General features: G+C 34.6%; 1 protein-coding gene across 1 annotated transcript; it reads right to left on the bottom strand.

Moving 5' to 3' along the window:
• Positions 1-6,903: 6,903 nt before the first annotated feature.
• On the bottom strand, positions 6,904-9,586 carry LOC128670257 (chymotrypsin-2-like). The gene is made up of 5 exons (XM_053745774.2): positions 9,430-9,586; positions 8,816-8,996; positions 7,689-7,935; positions 7,393-7,539; positions 6,904-7,267 (listed from the first exon to the last, which is right to left on the bottom strand). The coding sequence occupies exons 1-5, from the start codon at positions 9,479-9,481 to the stop codon at positions 7,025-7,027; spliced, it is 870 nt and encodes a 289-aa protein (XP_053601749.1). The 5' UTR covers positions 9,482-9,586; the 3' UTR covers positions 6,904-7,024.
• Between the last annotated feature and the right edge of the window lie 8,777 nt (positions 9,587-18,363).

The raw sequence follows: 18,363 nt of genomic DNA on the forward strand, positions 1-18,363 counted from the left end.
CAGTCAAAATCAAGTTTATAACAATTTATGACCACATTTGACCAAATAAAACAGAACATAACCTAAAATAGTGTTATTATTTCCATTAAATCCTTCCTTTTTCTGGTCATTTGTCATCAAAGGTATTTTTGGTCGTAAATCTACAACAATATTGAAAATTGGCTCTTTTTGTCTCCATTGGCAATGTTTGTGTACCTTAGTTGTACCAGTAGCGCCATCTGCGCTGAGCTTTGCGTAATATGCTCTATTTGTACTTGATTCTTAGATTGTTAGAGTAAAGAAAGCCTTTTTGCTTTCCTGTCCTAGCTGCTTAGCAGATAAAACAAATTGAATATAATAAAGGTACCTATCTAATCTAATATACAGGGTGACATTGGCAACATTTTGTTTACATGCTCAGTACATGATTTTGAACAACTTTTAGTAGGTATGGGGGTAACTCTGATATCGCGAAAAAATGGTTGCCTGTAAAGTCGGTTTTACGGGCGAAGATTTTACGTGACAACGTCTTTTTACGCGCGCGGCAGACCGATCATAGTTGAGTGGGAGAGAGACGCAAGGCATTCGGCGGGCCTCTCTCTCGTTCGGTGACTCATCGTAACGTTACCGGGCGTTACACTTTTTCATAAGTGACTCCCAGCCGCAACCTAATTTAAGACGTTGTCACGTCAAAAAAGAAAATCAGCTGTTCTATACAAAATTAAATAGGTAGGTACCTAACTTGTGGAAAATGTATGGATCAACTAATTTAATTTTCCCGATTTCAAAGTCTTTCCATACGAAAAGTTGTTTAGTACCATCGTCTGAGCATGTAGATAAAATAATGCCAATGTATAAGAAATCACCTGTATATATGGTTATAACTTTACAAAAAAAATGTAGGGACGTAGGTATGTTGTATTTATGCCTATTCTCTGGAGATTCCTTAATTTAAGTTAAAGAACTAAGTTCAAAGATAGGATCTAGACATTTTTGTTCCGTACTTGCATTATTTATAGGAATTTCTGTCATTGTAGACTCTTTCCAAGCACCTATTTAATTTAGCCTACCTATTTACAATTCCTAGTTTATTAGAAATGCGGTAAGGCGTCTGAACTCACAAAGCAACACAAACTGTAGGTAGTTGGGTAAACAATAATATTGCGACCACAGCGAGCTCATTTGTTTGTTGTGGGACTAAGAGAAGTAGGTCAATGTTGCGACCCCGGTCGATAGGTCGATACGGCTCAAGGCACCACGGCACACGTTCAAGGCCAGGAGAAGGTCTAGTAATTGGAAAAATAGGTCTGGAATATTATCAAACTTCAACCCCCTTATTAATAAAAACCTTATTCTCTGATTAGCCTCGGAATAGTTATTTTTTGTATTGTCTCGTTCTTTCAATGTCAAATGCTGAAAAGAGAGAGAGGGACAAAACAAAGATATACTACTCCAAGCCTAATCAGAGAATTAAATATTTATTAATAAGGTGGCATAAGTAAAACTTTCGCAATTTAAATGCGTAATTATAGGAATTCTTGCTGACGCTTCAAATGAGCTGCTGCAATCATCGAGGTTACAATATTTTTTCTTGAAATTTCATTAGACAAACATTTTGTGAAGTAGGTTTTGTATCTATGATATCATTGAAAGTGGGATCTAGTTTTAGTATATTACGGGGTAGACAGAGTCAATAATCGCAATTATGTTCGATTATTAGGCAGGAACACTAGTTCCTGCCTAATAATCGAACAAATTAACGATATTAGGCAAATCGAAAAAGTGCAAATATCCAATAGAGTCCACTAGGACTCTATTGGATATTTGCACTGTTATTCATAAAAAATAAAGCATACTTTGAGATACCTACTTTAGCTACCTAAAGTATGGTTTGTCTCGTTTTGTCAATGACAAATATTGTAAAGTGTGACAGTGACAAAGCCTATTATAATAGGGTTAAATCTCATGTCGTTATTTTCAAGTTGAGACTGGAAAGAAGAAGACAATTTGGAATGAGAAACTTTTCAGTTTCCAAATCCAAAATTGACTTAATCAATACGAGTCTTTGAAGTACAAAAGTTTAAAATAAATACATGAGCAAATCATTATTGAAAGTTTACAAAGTTTAAACTTCCTTAACCAGCGAGCCAGCGAGGGAGATGCCAGACTAACGAAGTATTGTCTGCGATACTGAAACATCTACTTGAAATTTTTATTATATTTTTACGCGATCGGAATAGTCGAGGAGTCACGTTGGTGGCGGTCTTTATCGCTTTTACAAGGACTTCTTTAACCGTTGTTTTTATTTCAGTATATACTTACTATATAAGAATACAATGGTCCTATGCTGTTCAATTGTTTTTGTTATCGCGATTGTTTTGGTTTAAAATATTGAAATGTCGCCACATCTCACCATCACTATACATGTCTGTCTTATTTATAGTTATACCTACTTAGCATCTAACTTCTATAACTGTAATTGAACATTTGCTTATGACAGTATATATCTACGATTTAGTATTCATAAGTACAAATGAATTTCCATTGGTTTGTTTCGCAGAACACACAGTACGTAATATCAATTTTGCAGATGTACCTAGTTTCAACACTAGAAACGTAATCTCAAGAGGACGTTTAGTATAAGAGCTAGATGCCAAAACTATATTTTTGACGAACTTTTACAACACATGAGTTGGGGGCTGTGTACTGGCGAACCATAGCGCCGTACTCAGTCACAGGAGACAGCTGGCGCTCTCTTATTTCGGGGGTCCATTGGAGGGAGAAAAAATCAGCGTTATCTCCAACAAATTATATTTTTGGGGATAACAAAAGCTGAAACCCACAATTAAAAAAAGAAGAAGGAATCCAGGAAATAGGAAAGGGCTCAAACATATTTATTTGTTTATTTAAGTTTACAACACATTTGCCCTACAGTTTACATCTAATCTAAAATTTGTTGTATGTATGCAAGGCGGTAAGAATCCTCATACAAATGTTCACCTACCATATAAATATTTACCACCATATACATCTTTTTCTTCTTAATAATTAGGTCCTTACATATGAAATTGGCGGTTTGTGTTGTACTGGCCACTTTAATTAAAAATTTCTCCATTTTGGTTAGGAATTGTAAATTCAAATTTATACAGCTATTTACACATGTATTTGTGTTTCGTTAACCATCATTCATTTGTTTTTTTTTCTTTTGATTTTTCTGTTTGTCTGTTTGTTTGTTTTCACTCAGTTTACAAAATGGAAAACTTGAAATATCGCGTTATTTACGAGTACGAGTTCCACCGTGGCACCAGTGCTGCGGAAACGGCTCGAAGGGTTAATGATGTGTACGGTGGTCGTATCGCAAAAGAAAACACAGTGCGTTTTTGGTTCCAACGTTTTCGTTCTGGAAAATTCTACCTGCAGAATAAGCCTCGTGGACGGCCGGAGATCCTAGTTTATAATGAAGAATTGAAGGCTATTGTGTAAGCGGATCCATCGCAAATCACTTTCGAGTTAGCTTCAGGCTTCGGTGTTAGTGATAAAGCTATTTTAATCCACTTGAAGCAAATTGGGAAGATTCTTGAAAGGTGGGTACTTCACGAATTGAGTGAAGCAAACCGGCAAACGCGTGTCGACTGCTGCGTTACCGGCACAATAGTGAAGGGTTTTTAAATCAAATCATTACCTGTGATGAAAAGTGGATTCTCTACGATAATCGGAAACGCACATCGTAATGCCTGGACACGATGTTTTCCTTCACCGGAAGCAAATGATCAAATAATTTTTAGTTTTTTATTTAAACTACTCATATACTAAGTACTACATTTACAGTTAGCTCTCCGACTATGATCTATGAATGGAACCTCGCTACTCGGAGCAAAATGGCGAAACGAAGTTTGGCAAAGATTTATTGGATTTGTAACAGGCGACTACGGAGTTGAGCGTAGTGAACTCAAGGGTAAGCCAAGGGTAGTTGTATTAAACTTTACACGTAGATTGGTATTACATTTTATATAAAAAAAAACAAATTTATTTTCAAAAATAATTTTATGAATTTTTAGTTTGGCTCCCCGGAGATCGTTCCCGTAACAATTTCAGGATGGTTGCTTATAATTTTCTTCATGAAAATAGACGGCCTAATAATCGTACTATTCAAATATTAGTAGGATTGTTAGGCCGTCTATTGTAATTGTTATACAAAACTTTGAAACTATGGTTTGAAAAGTTTGTGATTATGTATTTGTGTGCATGCTTTCACGCAAAATCAACTGGACCGATTCTTATGAAATTTGGTACACTGGTAGAATATAACCTGGAATAACACATAAGATACATTTTATCTCGAAATTCTCACGGGAGTGAAGCCCCGAAGCGAAGCTAGTATACATGTGTATGTTATAATTGCTAACACAGTGACATCTTTTAGTAGGTAAACTGGCATGCCGCCCATCTGATGGCAAGTGGTCACCGCAGCCAATGGAAATCTGCATCAACATAAAAAAATTAAGGTTTTTACAGTTTTATGGTTGTTACGCTGAGCCCGGGCTTCGCGGCTTCACAACCACGATCGAAACGAGGAACATGCAGAGTTGAGGGAGTGTAGATAGAAACATACCCCTTCTTCGTATGCTCAACGCATATAATACCTATATGTCGATAACATATAACAACAATAATGGAATTAGTGGGTATTACGTGGAACACCTACTAATTCCATGGTCGATAAATAAGATTTATTTACCAACATGAAACATATTGAATGTTTACTCCAATTAAAAGCTAAAAACAAAAACAGATCTCGTATTTTTGAATTGCGCTCCCCTAATTGCTTGTTTGAATTTTTCGACTTGACTAAGTGAATTTGATAAATTCAATCTGAAATAAAATAAATCCCTGCTCAAAAATCGTTTAAAAACAGTTTAGCGGTGAGGTTAGTGAATCTTTTATCGGAACTTTGCTCCCAGCGTGTAGGTACTTGGGAGGTATAAACAAAAATTTAAGATAAAGGAAAATTTAAAGGTACAATATAGATAAATAATAGTATATAATATATACCACAAAATGATTTACTATCTATAACATCTATTATTATAGATAGTAAATAATTTTGTAGTACGTAGGAAAACCTATACATCTATATAATCTTTGTATGTAATTTCGATTCAAAATGTATTGTATTGATTTGTAATTATTGTATTTTGTACAGAGAGCTTCTATATTGAAATAAAACCAAAGTCTATATTTTTTTGTTTATATTTTCACCATTCCAATATGCTTTCACCGCATTTTTAATATCGGCTTTAAAATAATTTAATTTTTTAATAAAATTATATGACATCAACATTTTTTATTCATTCGGGCTTCGAAGTTTAAGTTTGTTAGCTCTCATTTGATATCAAGCACAAATATATTTTACAAAAATCAGTGTGTCTTGAGTAAATTTGTAATCACATCATAGAATACGCTCGCTTTTGTTTCGAATTTATAAGGAGAATGATACACAGAGTCATGGACAAGTTGAAACTTTACAACTTCCCACCTTCTGTCGTCGATGGTTAAAGAACCATGAACAGCAACCAAACATTGATTAATTTAGACAAGTCGTCAAATTGGGATTTAAAATTGATCACTTTGTTTCATCATTTAGGAACGTACTATAACAGCTACACGCATCGCCGAACTTAGACAGAAGCCGACGCGAATGTGCGTAGTTTGTAATAATTATAATATTCGCTGAATCCGCAAAAGTTTAGCGAACTGTTCAGCGAAAATTACAACACTTAAAGATAATGCCAATGCTCCAGGTAAGTACACTTTGTTATATTGTACCATAACTGCACACCTGTGCAGGGATTTGGAATGTCAGCGAGGATATGGGACATCTCGGTTTGCAAAAATAAAATAATTACATTTCATTAAGCGATGTAATGCAGGGAATAAAACAAGAGAAAACAAATTTTAAGTACCTTGAAGTCGGCTCCCGTGGAAATTCGGGGTTTATAGGTAAGTAGGTACTAACTATACCTGCTATGTACGCGGAATACAATTTTTTTTCCAAATCGGCTATAAAGTTGTTCTGGGGTTACAGCAGATATAGGTATCTAGTGACACGTGATTCTTATACATTACTAGCGACCCGTCCAAGCCTCGCACGAGTGCAATGTTATATACATATTTTTTTTAACTATGAAAATATAGGTTCATATGGTAGGTGGTTGTAGGTTTATCAAATTAAAATTTATGTAAGTTTATATGTGATAAACCTACAACCACCTACCATATGAAACTACATTTTCATTTTTTACATTGACAGAGTTAAAAAATCGTTTACTATTCCATCTTAGCTTCTATCGCGTGAAGTTAAAGGCATTGAATTAGTAGGTACTACGGCTATCCTTCTGGATAATCGTGGAAACCCTTAGGTATAATTTTCCATTGTAGTTTTGATTGATGATGAGATGTGTACCTAAAGATAGGTAAACGTGCCCTGCATCAGCAAATTAGATTTATTGTTACGCAAATGTCCCATCTTCGACGTAGGAAGCAATATTTTCAGAAATTAGGTTAGGAAATTGTATTATTTGCATCCTTATGGAAACAATAAAGACAAGTAACTTTCACCGTTTCATTTTTAACCCTCGAATAAAAGGGGTAATTTAAGTTTGGCATATATATGTGTAGGTACAAAAAAGGTCTAATTTAAGTTTGGCATATATATGTGTAGGTACAAAAAAGGGCTAATTTAAGTTTGACATGTATGTGTCTGTCTGTATTATCGCATAGCTCCCAAAAGGATGAACCTATTTCGATCAATTTTATTAGTTTGAAAAGTGATTACGTTTATTTTCTTGGGATTGAGATCTTTAAATTAAATTAATCTTGTTAGGTATTAGATAACATAAAAAATATGCAGTAGTAACGACAATATCTGTATCTTAGATTTTATTTTAGTTGATTATAAAAAGTGCATGTCTTTTAACGTCTACGTCTAAAATATTATTAGCATCAATTTCTTTTATATCTATGATCAACGTCCTTGTAGTGTCTTTTAGGCTTCAACTTCGACTTCGTCAGGTGTTGTAGTATCTAATTCAATAGCATCAGTTGTGGTCTCATCATAGGGAGTGGTGTTAGTGGAGGTCGCCTCATTATCAGATATGTTGTCCAAAATCCAAGTTTTGAAGGAGTACACCCTACTGTATACATCTGGGTATCCACGAGCGCACGGCATGCCCCAGGAGACAACGCCCACAATACTATCTCCTTCCACTAGTGGGCCACCAGAATCACCCTGTAAATAGTAATAAAAATATTTTTAATGTTCAATCAACAATTTTTGTTTACTTTGCCTTACATATAAATCACCCCAAATAAAATAGTATAAGGGGTGAAGAAGAAGATAGGATAGTAACTTACGTGGCACGCGCCTTCTCCGGACCTCGTGAGGGAGCAGATCTGGGAGTCGAAGACCTTGTTGATTCCATTGAAGATATTCCGACATTGAGCGGTGCTGACTGCGGTCAGGTTGATAACTTGGAGCCGGTCGGGTAGCAGGCCTGGGTACTGTGGACATCAGTGTTATTTTTAGAAGAATTACATTGTACGATAACAGCCTTGCCGTTGAATATCTCTGGGTATTCGTGACTACAGATAGATAAATCTATAATAATATTATAAATGTGAACGGACCGAATAGAAGATGAAAAACTTACAGACAGTCTCCCCCACCCACTGAGCACCAAAGCGGCGCCAGCATCAGTATCGAATTCAGGCAGCTTGATCGGTTGGACTCTGGAGTTGAACTCGATCTCTTTACTAACTCGGATGACGCTGACGTCATTGGCTATCAAGTAGCTATCGTAGTTTTCATGGATGATGATCATATCGGCATTGTAGGTCGTCCCGCCTTTGGTGAGGCTGTTCGTACCGATCACGACTTTGACGTTGTATGTTGATTGACTGGAAATTAAGAACTGATTATTATCGTTTATTTTCAGTTATTCTAGTCACGTGACTATGTATCAAGTATTTACTAATACAATAGTAAGTTGAAACTGAATTGAATTTTTATTGGTTTAGTTTGTACAATGTTTTGCATGAAGCGTTGAAGATTTGTGGGTATTTTTCTGTTAAAGAAGTTACAGTTTATAAAAAACTAGATTACGCGCGCGGCGACGCCCGCGTGAATTTCCCGCATTTATTTTTTCAGGACAAAAGGTAGGTCCGTCTCCATACTCCAAACTATATCTATGCAAAATTTCACGAAGATTGAGTAAGCAGATAAAGCGTGAAGAGATAACAAACAAACTTACATTCGCATTTATAATATTAGTGAGGATGTTTTTGGTGCCTCTTAGCAATTTAAAACCATGTCGAAAACTGATTTTTCTCTAATTCTAAGTTTAAAAACAAGTGGATTATAAAATATTTTTCATGTGTTTTACCGGCTACAGGCATGCAAATTAAAATTTACTATGTATGTCATTTATAAATAAATATATTAGGACAAATCACACAGACTGATTTAGCCCCAAAGTAAGTTCGAGACTTGTGTTATGGAATACTAATATAATGATACTATATTTTATAACAAATACATATATACATAAACATCCAAGACCCGGGCCAATCAGAAAAAGATCATTTTCCACCATGACCCGACCGGGGATCGAACCCGGGACCTCTCGGTCGCGGCAAGCACTTTACCACTGCGCCACCGAGGTCGTTTATGAAAGCTATATTTATAAGTTATTTAATGCATCGAATTTATTCGTTTAAATGCAATTTTGTTCGGTACTGGTGTTACACGCAAAATTATAACAATGACAATGAAACCTACCCTTCAGTGCAATGGGCGGCAGTTAACACCCATCGGTTGTTCAGGATAGATCCTCCGCAGAAATGGGAGTTGAACAGGGACCTCAGGGAGACCTGGTAAGGAATCCCGCCATCGATGGCGTCCTGCCCTCCTACTATCTTCGGCTCTCGAATATCAAAACTCAACTCAGGAATTATTTTCCCTATAAATAGCAATGAAATGATAAAGTGACGAAAATAAATGAGGTCTCCTATTGGCTGGCAACACTGGGTATCAACCATTCTGACCAGTTTTCATCACTTTCTGGACAGACTGTTAGCCGATATATTTAGTTATAATTAAGAGAACAGGAGATGTGTTTTTGTTATCGTCCTCTAATATTGTGTTAATCATTTTAAAATACTACATCGACTTTTTCACGCACTTGCTGGAAATTGTTTGTTTATAACAACTGTATAGGTCGGTAAAAGAGAACATCTTCCTTATTTTGAAGTCGGTTAAAAAATAGGTACATAAATTTGTAAACTTGACGTTTTACATAATGTAGATTATTTTACATAAACAATTGCAAAAATCCAACATCTTATAAAAAAAAAAAAGTTTGCACGCTTGTATCATTACATGTTAGTGCTTACCATGTATCAGAGCTATTGTAGAAACAAATGCGATTAATATTAATTTTAACATGACGATTGAAAAAGGAAATTACTAGATAATAGAAGCTGTTAGTACGCCGTAGAATCGATTCTGAAGCATTTATAGCGATCATCAGTCCTTTTGAAGGTTATATCTCGTCGATAAAGTCAATTCAAACAATTGCTTCTAATTCAAGTCTTTTGTTATAATTATCTACAAGTTGCCAAACACAATTAGATTAGGTACAGTCGATAGCAGAATAAACTATTCAAATTCACGGCAAATTTGCGGCTATTATTGGTGGATTGGTGTTAACAGTTTACAAACTTTATTAATTTTTATTTTCAACTAGTTATAATAATATATATAAAGACCTAAACTTAAATCAGAAATCACACTATCCGTTGCGTTGTTTTAAAGATCTAAGCAAACAAAGGTACAGAGATTTTTAAATTTCAACCCCCAGAAATGGGGGTGTTTTGTATGACAAGCATATTCAATATATTTTAGGAAACAGCTCGTCACAAATTGTCTGTTCGCGATAAACTCAAAAACTACTGCACGGATAGCGTGATTCCTGAGATAAGTTTAGCTGTAATTTATTATGTTTTTATCCGAGCGAATCCGGGACGGGCCGCTAGTACAAATATATGTATAGGGTTTTCAGAAATTCGCGCTGGAGCAATGCTCCAGTAAAGTCTAATAAGTATATAAATAAAGTTGGTTTTCCACTTTTACTATCTCTATTTTATTGCGAACTCTGGGAAGACAAAACAAAGTAAACTTCAGCCACAGTGCGTTGACCGTCCAAGCTGATGGATTATTTTAATATTGGTTGTAAAAAAATCTAGCCTCTTGTAAACAGTCTAGACCTAAACTGTTTTAAATTCAGATCAGGAGTAGAGCTTATTGGATTTTGAATTTGGAAATATATATCCTAAATCTATACTATTATATAAATAGGTAAGCGTTTGTGAATTTGTATGTTTGAGGCGGGTAATCTCCGAAACTACCGAACCGAATTCAAAAATTCTTTCACCATTAGAAAGGTACAGTACAAAATTTCCACGGGAGTGAAGCCCCGGGCAACATCTAGTTATTAACAAAGCGCTTTGCTATAACCGGCGAATCAAATCGTGTAGTCATGTATGTATTATACATAATTACGTTGTATATCGGGAGAACATGTGAATCATTTGGCACGCGTAAGTCCTTCTTGTCATTAAGATAATAAGACAATGCGAAATGGAGAACAAGAAATTGGAAACCTCAAATACCGATAAAAATTTCAGTATTGCTTTAACAGAGGTGGAATACACACACGTGTCATGTTAGGGGTAATTCCAAAAAGTATTTGTAGTTTATATTTGTTTAAACTCTTCTTTAAAATCATATCACCTTATTTTTATAATAAATCTTTTAAATTTTAGCAATATGATGTTTACCTATGTGTGACTATGTATCACACAAGTTCACAAATTTGATATATAATATAAAATGGAACATAATAGATAAATCTTACAAAAACTCCTAACTACAAGAAGTTTCTAGAAGTAAACCTATTAAAGTACTTAAAACTTATAAAATTTCATAAGTTTATCAATTTCAAACAATTCGTCGTATAGGCATAACTGTAATACAAATCGATTCCATTATAATCAGTCATTAACTTAATCATTCAAGTGGAGAATATCTTCAAACTTTCAAGGGTTAGATTACACTGTTGATCTAATATTTAGTAAGGTAAAGTACCTAATTTATTTGCAGGTAAATAGGTTTAATATTGGGTCATGGATGTTTATATATATATTACTTCACTGTTTTATTGAGAAATCGTCTGCCATGTTACCAGTGCTACGCGTTAGTATACAAGTGCAGTGCCCTGGTTTATCTATTTGGTGGGTATTTCAACTTTTCAAAATTTAATTTAGTTAATTTAACATTAAGAAAACATTGTAATTTTTTTTGTTTATACTTTAGTGTCGAATAAACTTTTATTTATTCTGTTCTAGTCATTGTATTTCTTAAAACATCTGGAGAAACGTAGCTTCCAGTTCGTTTTATAATTATATAAAACGAGATGGACGAACACAACTGCGGTCTCCATAAATGTTACGATATAACTAAATGTATATAAATTATATTAAGATAATCTGGACGTAACAGACTAGAGAGAAAAATTAACACTTAAATGGTAAACTACGTATCATATGTCCGAATATTGATGTGCTTTTATTTAACTTGCACTGTAGTACGTTCGGATGGAATCTTGTAGCTCAATTTGGAGTAAGATATCTTCAAATAATTGAGCTGAAATTTTGCACAAACCTTTTGTTTGGATGACAATGCATTGGGGTACACCCAAGAACGGCTCCGACGAGGGATTTCCTCAACGCTTTATTGTACGGATATTGTTTTATGTCACGAATTGAATGTAATAAGATCTCTCTGATAAGAATAAAAATGAATTTTTTTAAAATACTTACCTATTTATATGTGTTTTTAATAGACGTATTAAGGTCATTGAAGCGTAGATAAAATGGAAATGAACTTGGGTCTTAAAGACGAGACAGGAAAAACCCTTTATGTTTTGAACCGGGTGACGTTGGCCCAAAGCATAAATATTCATAGAAGGGAGACGCATACTTGACGGAGTTTTTCACCTATCCAAGTAATTCTAAGAAAGAATTGAGAAATATAATATTTTATAAATGTGAGGAATGTAAAATAAATATAAAAGGGAGGAAATAACAGGGAGCGATATATATTATCGACGACCTCGGTGGCGCAGTGGTCAAGTTCTTGCCACTGAACCGAGAGGTCCCGGGTTCGATCCCCGGTCGGGTCATGATGAAAAATGATCTTTTTCTGATTGGCCCGGGTCATGGATGTTTATCTATATATGTATTTGTTATAAAATATAGTATCGTTGAGTTAGTATCCCATAACACAAGTCTCGAACTTACTTTGGGGCTAGCTCAATCTGTGTGATTAGTCCTAATATATTTATTTATTTATTTCTTTAACCTTTGTAGGAAGTCACATTTGGAAGATTTATTCTTGTAACTTGTCCGCCTACACAAGAATGTTCATGCACGAACGAGTACTGAAATGGACAATTGGATATACTTCAAAGAAAGTGAAGCCACGGTCAATAGCGAGTTAACCATAATTTTTTTTTTTAAATATAATATCAATATTTATAGCTGTGACAATCCAAAATATAAATTTAAAAAATATATTTTGCTTGAACACAACTTAAAGGACAATAGGAAGTTATATTTAATTTTTTTGCGACAAATAATACCTGTGACTGGCAGTCAAAATGTACCATCTCGGAGTTACATTCAGTCAATTCCATACAGCTAAATGTGGCCTTAATGTTTCGCAACTCTTGGCTCTGTCTACCCCGTAAATATGTAATACGGCATGTATGTATTCAATTCATTGCATGAATTTTTCACAAGAGGGGAATCTCAGACAGAAAAACTGTTCACCGAAAGCACGTTTCGCCGATATATATTTTTTTTAATCTTGAGAATTTTTTTTTGTGTAAAGCAGAACTGAATTTACCGATAATTTTCACTCAAACTTGTCTCTATATTTTGAGAAACCAAAAAAATATTTTTGGCGAAACGTGCTTTCGATGAAGAATGTTTCTATGAACTGTAGACACCCCTTTACACAAAGCCACGAGATTTGGTGACATATCATAACAATTTGTAAAGTATTTCTAAACTTTCTTTTTGATATTCTGTGGTCTTCACTTTATTACTGGCTGGTAGGTACTCAACGCCAGATCGATATCGTGAAATTTACAATTTTGTAGTTTTTAATTGTACTTACTTAAACGAAAATATTTGAAGTGTTTTCTTCAACTAAGCTGAATATTATAAATTCGAAAATCTGTCTATTACTGACCCCAGTGACTATAAATGATGGGTGGATGCTCCGAGTCCCTATAACACAATTGACAATTTGATAGCGCTGAAAGCATTGGCAGTATCAGGCACTGCAGGAATCACGTTATCAAACGCTATTGACGAGCTCTTTTGTAATAGAACTTCAATATGAATAGTATTTTTTGTTGACCGTACTATAAATGCATGAATACGGTAGATAGATTGACCGCAGGTTCATCTCAGTTTGACCCCGAATTAGAAACAAAAGTACGTCTTATACTCAAGGTAGTGGCGCCAAACTAGCTCAGCATTCTGAAATCACAGAGTCCCAGTCTCCAAATTACCCGTACATTGCACCCTTATACAAAACCCCGTTTCTTTGATCTCGGTCGAGATCTTCCTTATTATCTCCGTCAATTTTCTTTGTATTACATTCATGTTTTCCACAGGTAACGAACAACGTTAAGAAGCCAAACCAGTTAATAAAAAAATTGTGATTATAAAAAGTAATATCCATGCGACCACTAAGCTGAGATAAGTGATAATACCTATTGCGATAAAAAAAAAAATTCTATTGCCAACAAGGGACAAGTCCGCCTTTGTACTTATTTTTCGTACAGTAAAGTTATTACAAACAATCAAAAAATTAGTATGTCATGGTAATCAATAGAGCGGAATTAATTATGTCCTCAGAAGGGATATGTAGAACCCGCAAGGTCACATACCGAGATTCGGAAAACTTATTAAATTTTTCAATGCAAAATCGACACGTGTTCTTAAAAAGAAATAAAAGCTTCGACTATCGTTAGTAGGTAGTAAAGACTATTTTGAATAAACAGTTTCTGACTGCAACATTGCAACCCTATTAAAATAATGTCGAGTCAATAGTGTACACATCAGAAGCAGTCGCCTTTTATTATTTCTCTGAATACTTCAGCTTAGACAACGTTAGTTTTCTTGCAGAATATAAAATGCTATTCTTGACTCGAGTGCAGTTCCATGCACCTTTATGTAAATGTAGTAAGGTGAGATGTTATTATGGGTGACTGGGTGCTTTGGAGCGATTTGTTTGTTTAGACTTTAATGAACAGTTATTTTAACTATCATGCTGTAGGGTGTATAACAGTATTATAAATTCCGATAGAGTTGTGATATTGAGCCGAAACTTCTGTGGCTAAAGCAGAAAATACATACAATGTTTAATTTTAATATATAGTAGCGATGCCTCTGATGCTCGGGTAAAACTAAAATAAACTAGCTGCGCCCCGGGGCTTCGTCCCCATGGTAACTTCGGGATAAAAAGTATCCTATGTGTTATTCCCGGTTATTTTCTACCCGTGTACCAATTGTCATAACAATCGGTCCAGTAGATAATGCGTGAAGAGGTAACGAGCAAACAAAGTTATTTTCGCATTTATAATATTAGTTGGGATTATACACCTAAACCTCCCTCAGGAATCATACTATCTATTGGTGAAAACTCACCAAATCACCTAAAGACCGTTTAGTAGCTTTTGCGTTCATGCTGACAGACAGACAGACGGGATAGGGTGTTCTTACAATATGTAAGGATTTCTGTCATTAATTACAAAATAACAAGTGTCAAGTACTCATTCCATAAACAGAGTGTTGTTGGGTCGTTTCGAAAGCATCCAAACATGCAGAATTTATTTGACAACCTTTCATATATAAGCTTCATGTATTATTTATCGTGGGTATATAAAGGAAATATGCGCGTGTAATTCATGGAAGTGACGTAAAGTATAACACGCAGCGGGCGTTGAGCCCGAAATGAAATAATTTTCGCATTTATTTTACATAAATTGTTGTTCGTATACTTTCTTATTTCGTATCAGAATTTACTAATAGATTTAGGGCCAATTTTATGTTTTATTCAAATATCTCAATGTTTGTGTCTGAATCTGATGTGTTGGAAAAATTTTAAAGTAGTGTCTTCAGTTCCGTGGGAAATTTAAAGTAGAGATGAAAGAAGGCTGTAACTTTTCTCCCTATAGTTTTGAGTCATAAAACTAAAGACTAATAATTTGAGTCTAGTCTTTTAAATCCTTTTTTTACTAAAATGCTTAAGGCGAGGTATAGGCTAGATCTCGTTTTATATGAGAGACATTTCTAAATAAATTAAGTTAAAAATGAAAAAAGAGGCTAGGTTTCGACGCTCTATAGCAGGAAGCAAGCGGGAAAACGCTCAGATGAGGAAAAGATAGCATCACGACTGAGAAGGGTAGAACGACGCAACATTGATGTAATGTTGAAGTACCTATATTGTTTGTGCCTTTCCGTTCGATTTCAGGATTCGGTAAAATCGGAAATCCCGCATCGTTTTTATTACACCTTCAGTATCGACAGGAATAAAAGGGTAGCCATTTGAATAAGTCCATTGTCCACCCCGCGCATTCAGACCTTAATAGAGATTTTTTTTTCATTGAATTGCTCGTTCAGGTTTTGTTTCAAACTGGTTATAAAATCTTTTTAAAAGTCATGTGGCATCTGAGAAATCCATAGATACTATCCATAATAATATCATAATGAGGATTTGTTTTTATTTTTATACAAATAAAGTGCAGTTTTCCACTTCAAACCGTGCGTGGAAACCGCATATAGTGTGACTCCTGCCTGAGTAAAGTTTAGGTGTAAAATTTATTATAGCTTTAGCGAAGCAGGGACGGTCCGCTACTTAGAAATATAATTTGATCAATAACCGTCTACAATCGCATTACATTATCAATGTATGTATAAATTCCGACGATAGAAGGGGAGCTATTCAAAATTCAAAATTCTTTATTCAATTTAGGATGATATACATCACTTATTGACGTCAAAAAAAATTACTTAAACTAAGTCTACTGCCGACTTCCGAAGCGCAGGTGAAGAAGCGGCGCATCAAACTTCACCGCAGCCTTTTCTCCAAGGACGTCAATTAACAAATATAGGTCTTATACATATATTAAAAATTAGGAGGACGAATTTACATCATTATTAAAAATGTCAAAATTTGAATAAATAAATAAAATAAAAGTTATTATTTCCAATAAAATTATTGAAAATTGACACACAATATATATATATTGTGTGACAATTTTCATATATATATGCTTAAAAAGCTTTAAAAAGCTTATTATTAATGAGCGTCCCATTGCAATTTGGAATCAAGGGTATATTCCCTATATGTTTAACATGTCTGTGTATCTGTCTGTGCGATCGTAGCAGCTAAATGGCTGAATGAACTTGGATCAATTTTTTTTCATTTGAAAGATGTGTCGATCGAGTGTGTTCATAAGGCTAAATTGTCTGTGATTCTTAGCTAAGTTTGGAAAATGTGTATTCAGCGGTTCAGCCGATTGGAAACCATAAGCTATTTTCTAGCAGAGGATGCAAGCAAATCTGGAGTCGGTAGTTTCTTAATTTTTAATTTAGATCTTAATACATGACAATGGTCACATACATAGTGCAGCGTATATCACAACGGAATGTCCCGCACAGAGGACAGCCTTTTATTATAAGGACATAATATTTCTGTGCAACATCGAAGCGAAGTGCGAAGTCTTGTCCGCTCACAATGACCCTCTGTGGGATACGGAGCCAGTGCTACTGTGAGGTCATACGAAATAAATCTAACATAATTTGTAGATTAAAAATATATATTTTGTACTTACATTTTACATGTGTACCTACGTTGTTATATTACTGATAAAAATGATACATAAATGTATATTTAAAAAATGGTAAGCCCTTCTGGAATGTTAGGAACAACACTGAGTTTCGTTCGGCATTTTTCTCAGTAGTGGTCGTTCCGAAATGCTAGTAGTTTGTAGCTTTGGTAAATATAATTTGATTTGGAATACGACGTGAAAAAGTGCCTGTGAAGGCCTAATTTCTGAAGAAATGATTTGATTTTGATTTGATTTTCGATATAGATGAAACAGTAAGCGGCAACCGTGCAATTGATATAGAGAATTAAAATGATAATGAAGCATTTGGTTCTGCCGAATAAAACTTGGATCCTACGTACTAGTATGTACATAGAAAAAGTATGGTAACTAGGAGAATGCTGAGGTGAGATATAGGTACATATATTCAATATCTCTTTAAATATATGTATAAGGCGTTTTATCCATTCGCAGCTGTGACCCGTGGCAAAAAGTAGCTTAAATATGTATCTCTCCAAGTCTCCAACTATCTCTTAACTGAACATCGCCTCAATCTAATGACACACTTTCCCATTACTACTATGGTGCATTACCACATTTAGATAGTTATATTATACAGGTACATTACTATATTTAGATGGATTTGACAACATAAAAGTGCGTCAAAAAGGCACGATAGATGAGAAGAGTTGACGGCGGCGGTTCTAAAATGACAGTTGAATCTTTAAAAAATTAAGATTGATCTTGTACGCTGATCTTTTACAGACTCTAAAGCATTGGGGAAAAAAGAGACAGAGACAAAACATTCAAGGATGAAAGAGACAGGTGGATACAGATTTAGGACGCCATATGTTGGAAGTTTATAGAAAATCTTTTTGGCCCCGGAAAAGTCAAGAGTCATGAGAGATGATACGCCATTTATACCAATAGGTTTATGAACTAGATGTTCATTTATTATTGAAATTTTATTATATAGCCCAAGATTGTTGTTCGTCCAAGATTGTTTAGTTGATTTCTCAAAGATCAATTGAAAGAAAAATTCCACTCATTGATATTTACTGAGCTGAGATGGGCATATAATAAGACGTCTAGAATTTCCAGTCGATTGCCTTTGTATGACTATAGTGATATAGTGAATTAAAGTTTCTATTTCAGACTTCTTCGAGTTTGTCGATCTGTCTAGAAAGTTATTTTATAATTTTATCACATTTGAGTGCACAAGCCTATACGGACCATTGACAATAATCAGATTTTTTTTTATTATTATTTTTGTTTCAGAATTTATATATTTCGGGGATAATTTCGTGTTATACTTAGATCTGCAAAACATTTTATTTGAATTAGGAGCATTTACGATGTACAA

This window comes from Plodia interpunctella, chromosome 5 (assembly GCF_027563975.2).
Source record: "Plodia interpunctella isolate USDA-ARS_2022_Savannah chromosome 5, ilPloInte3.2, whole genome shotgun sequence".
Taxonomy (NCBI): Eukaryota; Metazoa; Arthropoda; class Insecta; order Lepidoptera; family Pyralidae; genus Plodia; species Plodia interpunctella.